The sequence below is a fragment of the Liolophura sinensis genome, chromosome 11 (assembly GCF_032854445.1).
Source record: "Liolophura sinensis isolate JHLJ2023 chromosome 11, CUHK_Ljap_v2, whole genome shotgun sequence".
Taxonomy (NCBI): domain Eukaryota; kingdom Metazoa; phylum Mollusca; class Polyplacophora; order Chitonida; family Chitonidae; genus Liolophura; species Liolophura sinensis.
Window position 1 is genome coordinate 8265411 of NC_088305.1, and position 7685 is coordinate 8273095.

Below are 7685 nucleotides of genomic sequence, written 5' to 3' on the forward strand. Positions count from 1 at the left end.
GGAAGCTCTTCATTGAATGGCTCTTTAAACATATAGTGATATATTGTATTTATTTCATCAAAGATCCACTTTTCCAATAAGTTGAGATATCTCCTCAGACACTGTTTATACGCGAATTAAAAACCTTACTTTATCATTACTACCTTTGACAGAGCGAATAGATTTATAAATTTGGGGTGGGTTGGTGGAATGGTCAAAATCGTCAGTATGTACACCAGCTCAATTTTATGAGGGTGACTGGCAGTAGATCAGGGAACTAACAATGTCACCAATATTTATAAGGCCAATATATTGGCTGATAACTTTTCCTATGTATCTAGTTCGGACAACTACAGTCCTGCGTTTATCTTACATAAGTCAGATATGGAGCGCATACAACCATTCAATAATATCCAGTTTGATGATTTGTCCGTTAATGACGATTTTAACTTGAACGAACTTAAGTAGTCCTTATCCCCAACGATTGACTCTTCTCCTGGAGAAAGGTGGCATAACATAAGCTATGATCCGTAATTTGCCGCATAAGTGTTTGAACATTTTACAGCTTTCATATACACGTAATAGTGTGTGGAATGCTATGCATTTACCCCGTGCTTGGAAACGAGCTATAGTTGTCCCTATACAAGCGTCATGTCGAACATTCGTATACCACTCGTAGTCCGTAAAGGGCGTTCTAAGTCGATAATAGCAATATCCATTTCCAAAACAACGTTTAACACTAGCTCCCAAAGACAAAGATATGTAAGATATTATACAAATAGGAAATAAAGGCGGTAACACACAAGAGAGAAGCGGTCATCAGTTTTCAATGATGCCGGGCAGACAGCTGATATTTCAGGCATGAATTCCATATCAAAATTCAAATGCGTAGATCATGAATGATTTCCCGGTCAAATAACAATTAAACAAGGTATCTCACTCGCGCTTTGATCGCAACTGTTCATAAGGGCATCATGCAGATGTAATGAGCATGGCTGCCTTTACGGCCCCCAGCCCCAGGTTAAGCGGTATTAAATCCAGTTTGAAAATGACGTGCGTTACACGCTTAAACGAACAGACTGTGGTTCAAAAGTAACGGACGATTACGTCTTTCCCGTTAATATGTAAGGATCTAATTCTACAAGAAACGCCGTCTATGATGTTACACATGACATGCTTGTTCTGTATAAAAGCTGTCTACAAGATAGACGGTTACACTCGGCAACCAGCGACATTTATGTTGTTAAATACCATGTACGCGATGGATATGTACATAAAGATAACAGCGCCGTCTATGTGGTTGATCACAATGCAGATCGACAGAGATTCTGAACGCTCTGTCCATACCTGCCAACGAGAGTATTATACTCATTGTAAAATTTGAGAAACTTAGAATGAAGGCGTTTACTGGAGTATCCTTGAAAAACTAGTTTTTGAACTAACAACGTGTGACGCAGATTAAGGTCATCACAATTACTACAAGGCGAGATATGTATACGCCATATACAGGACCCTTTGGTATATTGCTATACAAATAGGGATAATTTACAATATCCCTAAGACTAGGAAAGATCACCCACTGCCCATTTCATATCTGCTCAATGTAAGTCAATGAAAAAGATGATCAATTCCTGACTTAACTGGTTTTTTATGTAAAAACAAGTTTTATAAAGTCAATTTTATAAAAATGTATAAAGTTATTTATCTATTTGCTGCATTCCTTGATTTAGCCTAGCCAAAACAACTACCAATTTAAGTTCCGTCGGTGGCGTAAATCGACCACTTCGGACGGGTACACGCCATTACAAATTGAACTCACCCCCATAAGGGTGACTGGTGTTAAATGCTGTTTAATGAATGGAACCACGTCGATTTCCCATCACCACCCCCTCCCACCCTCACCCCCTCACAAACACACACACTCTAGTGACAACGTCACTGTTTATTCCACTTTCGGCGAAAATGTGTGAGTCATCTGCTTCATGATTGTGTCGCATTCCGCTTAACCCAGGGCTAGGACCGTATAATCATCCTGTTAAATTAGATCGCCACGTTGGATGTATGAACAGCTGCAATCAAAGCGACACTGAGATTCTAGCATGGTACACGATTTGAATACTGATTTCACTCAGTCGCCTAGAACATACCATGCGTCTTTCCAGCATCACTGTAAACTGCTGACTGATTCTCTCTGCAGGATTCCGCCCTATTTTCGTACTTTACATACTTTCTTAGTTCTTTGGTGGTTTGTGTTGGAGTCGTTTTGAGGATATGGCCTTGGAATTGTTGACCTGGAACGTTCTTATTACTTGACGGCTGGTATATGAATGTTTGTTTCGAAGCATAGATCCAGTTGACCTTTTTGCAAACAATATTGATTATGTTTTGTCAAACGCCTTTTCGTGATTTCCAGATTGGAAAAATGCACATTATCATACCATTGACTGCAGTGAAGGGACATTCCCACTGAGGCTGACTAAGAATGGCGATCGAGGGGGTCAGGAAGGCAAAGGTTGCCCCCTGGATTATTGGTAGCCTGAAAAACACACACACAAAATTGTTCACATGTATAAAATGAAAAAAAAAATAATGGAGTAGGACGTGGTGAAGATGCCGGCTTTTCAGTCGTTAATGCACATGTTATGATTAACGACATACAACATATCGGTGAAAAACTAGAGCAGTGACGACAGTGTGACAACTGGCAAATGGTCGCATGTAACTGGTGAAATACGACCTATTGTCAGTTTACTTCAGTGCGGGTTTTATTCCAACAGTTCAGGTAAATGCCTAGATAGTAGCAAATTGCACGCCCAAGAGCACCATTCAGTGATGTTAGCTGCAATTTATTAGACCTCACTGGTGTGAAATTACTAAAAAAAACTGCTGTGTTATTATCACATTTAACATACAATCACATTAAAACAATGCCAAGTGTTCAGACCACCTGGAGATCCACAGGGAATTAGCACCTACACGTATTCGTATGATTGTTAGCGCTATCTACCCTTTCCTTGAAGACTACTCGTCTTCCCCCAACGTGGTGTACGTATTTGTATATCACGTGTGGAGATTTACGCCAGCAACTTGTCAAAGGCTTCAGGTTTAACAACTGCACGTCGGTTTCCTCCACACGTAAAATGACATCCATCGTATATGTGATCGTAATTCTTGAGTATGTGTTAAAGAACAATCAAATAAACGAATAAAATAACATTTATTATTAACAAATAATTAAATGAATGAAATAATTTTTAATAAAGTTTATTTGGTCAACAGGCCAAGTAAACTGTCCATACCACAGTTTGGGGTATTTATCGGGCATAACTCATCCAAATTCGAAATTCCTCACACACCTCATTTGGTCGTTTTAAGTAAGATAAAACCGGACCCCAATCATTAAGACACATTCATAGAACCCATTAAAAAGCAAAATGTAACCATAATATTATTAACATACAGTAATAGAAAAATGACATGGCACCGGCCACTAATTTGGTAATAGACTGAATATTAACAGAATATTATAGAATTGAACGGTAGTTGATAATAAACAACTAGTTGATAACGAGGTTTCAAACGACTGCTTAGTGCAACAGGACATAAGAACAGGGTGACTCAACGGAACGTATTTACAGTGATGTATCTGTGAACTTCACAGTAGTCAATTGTGACATAGCTGTGTGAAAGCAAATTGTGATTTAGCTGTGTAAAAGCAAATTGTGAAATAGCTGTGTAAAAGCAAATTGTGATATAGCTGTAATAGCAAATTGTGATATAGCTGTGTAAAAGCAAATTGTGATATAGCTGTCTAATAGCAAATTGTGGTATAGCTGTGTAAAAGCAAATTGTGAAATAGCTGTGTAAAAAACAAATTGTGAAATAGCTGTGTAAAAGCAAATTGTGAAATAGCTGTCTAATAGCAAATTGTGGTATAGCTGTGTAAAAGCAAATTGTGAAATAGCTGTGTAAAAACAAATTGTGAAATAGCTGTGTAAAAGCAAATTGTGATATAGCTGTCTAATAGCAAATTGTGGTATAGCTGTGTAAAAGCAAATTGTGAAATAGCTGTGTAAAAACAAATTGTGAAATAGCTGTGTAAAAGCAAATTGTGAAATAGCTGTGTAAAAGCAAATTGTGACAAAGCTGTGTAATAGCAAATTGTGATATAGCTGTGTAATATCAAACTGTGATATAGCTGTATGATAAAGAATAGCAAAGTATCGTGTTTGGTGAATAGAATGAGACGGGAAACTCAAAATGGCAGATTTATTTATTTATTTTATTTATTTGATTGTTGTTGTACGCCGTACTCAAGAATAGTTCGCTTATACAACGGCGGCCAGCTTGTGGGAGGAAACTGCTCGGGGAAAACCCACGACAATTCCCAGGTTGCTGGAAGACCTTCCCACTTACTGCCGGAGAGGAAGACAGCATTAAGCTGGACTTGAACTCACAAGGACCGTATTAGTGAGAGGCTCCTGGGTCAATATGCTGCGCTAGCGCGCTAACCAACCACGGAGGCCCCGAAAATGGCAGATAGGCACAAGTGCTAAAAGAAGGATTTACTAACAGAAAGGAACACTGAATCTGTTTACAGAAAGAACTCAGTGGCATAGGTTGGGGTTGATGTATTCTAGCAGTGGACAGTTCATAATTTTGAATACTGTTTCCACTACAAAAAAGCAAACATTTGGTTTCTTTACAGAAAGTCCTTCTATAGGCAACCACAGAGCTGCAGAAAATCATATCTATGACAAACTGTGACATCTTTCACAAAGCGATTTCCATTCCACAAAACTTTCTCTCCTGATGTTATGTTCTGTAGTACAAATTCGAAGAAGTGGTAATCCAAAGTTTGAATCTACCTTCAAATAAATTGTTTGGTAAAGAACATTAAAAGTTTGGAGTTGAGCCCAAAATGGCTCATTTTGTCGGGTGCGGGTGTACCCTGCTCCTAAAACATTGCACTCACCTGTTTCCCAGTGTACTTTGGAGAATTGTACAGATGCCCGATACGAAGAATGTTGTGCTGACGAGTTGACTGAGTCCTAGATAATCCTTTGCCATGCAGAGGTGCGGTGCAAGGACAAGAGGCACAGATAAGGTGCTGCCAAACATTGTCAAATAGTGCTGCAATCAGATAACGTAAATCCATAGCATTTCAACGATATTTATTCCACTGGTGTTTAACGTGGACTCCAAGAAATTTGCGCTTATACGACGTGGGTATTGATTATGGGTGCTGGAAGTAAGATCTCCAAGAGGAAAACCACGGCCTTTCGCTAAACATGCTGGCTTAAAACCTCAGCGGAACCAGCGAGAGCTAGATTCGAACACGCGGCCTCATTGTTCAACGGTCTTATCGTCGCAGTAAGTCAGCTTATCAAGGATGCACGTCATTTGCTGCATATGTTTATGTTATGCTTTTTTCGGCAAACATGTCTCTCGTCAACTTTACGGAAAAATTATGTCAGGATTTGGATACAATTTTGTGACCAGGTGAGGAAAAGAATTCATCCATTACATATTGTCTTGGTAGAATTCAGGATATGGATAAGGGTACAGGCATGTTTAATCTTAAACCATTACAAGAAATGTATGCTGTAACGATACCTAGCCCAGATTATTGTCGCTTTGTTCAAACATGCCATGGACACCTGTATATTCAGCTGTAGCTAAGACGTGCAAAAATTCTCCGAGTGTTTTCCACATTTACGTGTTTAGTATCTGTAGACTTGTGTACTTTATTTACTGAATTCTTCGCGAGTTAAGCTTAGTCCATTCACTTAGCCTACCTGTCTGTGACCATGGATAGCATCGAGAGTTCCAGAAAGCAGGCCAAAAGACTAAAAGCGTGATTTGCGTGATGTGGTGTTTTCCGCGGGGCTAGGTTTAGCTGTATGTTTCCGTTCCCATTGCAGGGGGAAGGGGGGGGGGGGGGGGGGATCCTTAATCATTCAGTATGCATTTGGAGAATATTACGACGGGTTCTTATATGTGAAATAGTCACTCTTTAAATGGCATCCATTCAGTGACCACGGCAGCAGCTATTATTTTATTTCTTTCTTTCTTTCTTTCTTAATTATTTGATTGGTGTTTTACGCCGTACAAAAGAATATTTCACTGATACGACGGCGGCCAGTATTATGGTGGGAGGAAACCAATCAGAACCCTTGAGACCCCTACGACCATCCGCAGGTTGGTGCCAGACCTTCCCACTTACGGCCGGAAAGGAAGCCAGCACCAGCTGGACTTGTGGGTTATTACGCTGCTCTAGCGTTCTAACCAACTGAGCCACGAAGGCCCCAGCAGCTATTATTAAATATATACATAAATGTATGTGTACCAACTCACCTGAAACCCCAGCAAAATACACATGTACCATGGAGGAATGTCATCAATCTTGTACAAGAGTTCGTGTGGCGAGGTCATCTCTACCTGGATATTGTCGGGATATATCGGACTGCGCTCAACACAACTTTCGTCGTCCTTCTACAAAATATACAAACGTTTCCGACTGCTTCATATATGTACAGTGAAATATCCGGTTCAGAAGCTGTGTTGAACGAAAACCAAGCCGTAGTCATTTATTCAAGGTGAAATGGACATGAAAACCAAACAGACCCAAAACTAATATGAATACATAACATTATCCTAAATCCCCAAATGAATCCAAAACCCACATCAACACGCAACCCACAACAACCCCAATCAAACCAAAATGAAACCACACTCACATTAATACATAATTCACATCACCTCCAAAGCCATCTGAATCCAAATCGCACATAAATACAAAGCTCACAATAACCCAAAACCCAACTGAATCCTAAATCCACATGAACATATAGCTCACAATAACTCAAAATCCAACCGAATCCTAAATCCACAAAAATACAAAGCTCACAATAACCCAAAACCCAACTAAATCCTAAATCCACATGAATACAAAGCTCACAATAACCCAAAACCCAACTGAATCCTAAATCCACATGAATAGATAATTCACAATATCCCAAAACCCAAATTGACTTCGAAAAGCAAACGAACACATAACTGACATCAACACAAAAATTGATCAAAGCCCATACAACCACAGGACTGACAGTAACACCGCTTTACTTCGGTGAACTCCTCGGTCACACGACAGCCTGACTACCAGGGAATCCATGTAGCGTGAACAATACCGCAAACCAGCATAGACAGCCGCGGTACTTTATCAGATAAAGCGGCTTCTATTCCCTTCAGTTCCCTTCCCGTGATAAATCCGCAAACAAATTTTACATCATAGCGTTGTATTTGATTTAGATATAAGAGCGGCTTATCCTGAGGATTGACCAGATGGGACTTTTCACCTACTACGGCCGACATACTATCTAAAATCTTTATCATTCAGAAAACGGTATGTTGACAATCTGCTAGCCTTAAATAATCCATGTATAACAAAGGCTGTGAAGGATATTTACCCACTGGCGCTGGAATTAAAGAAAACCACAGACTTTCCAGATGGTATATCTTATCTGGACCTATATTTGTACAAAGACCAAAGCCGTTTCCTCTCACGCAAGCTTTACGAGAGGGATAGTTTCAGTTTTGACATTGTAAACTACCTTTACTTGGAGAGCAATGTACTTAAGGTTCCTATACATGGGATGTACATATTTCGCCTTGTAGCATTTGTTAGATCCTGTGTGTTGTGTGAG

General features: G+C 39.6%; 1 protein-coding gene across 1 annotated transcript in view; it reads right to left on the minus strand.

Annotated features, from left to right (window-relative positions):
• Nucleotides 1–7685, minus strand: part of LOC135477823 (solute carrier family 23 member 1-like) — a 29251-nt gene that overhangs the window by 13340 nt on the left and 8226 nt on the right. The window contains exons 6-8 of the mRNA XM_064758027.1: nt 6337–6474; nt 4955–5112; nt 2418–2515 (exon numbers count right to left, since the gene is read on the minus strand). Of these exons, the coding sequence (XP_064614097.1) occupies nt 2418–2515; nt 4955–5112; nt 6337–6474 (394 nt within the window). The remainder of the gene's footprint in view (nt 1–2417; nt 2516–4954; nt 5113–6336; nt 6475–7685) is intronic.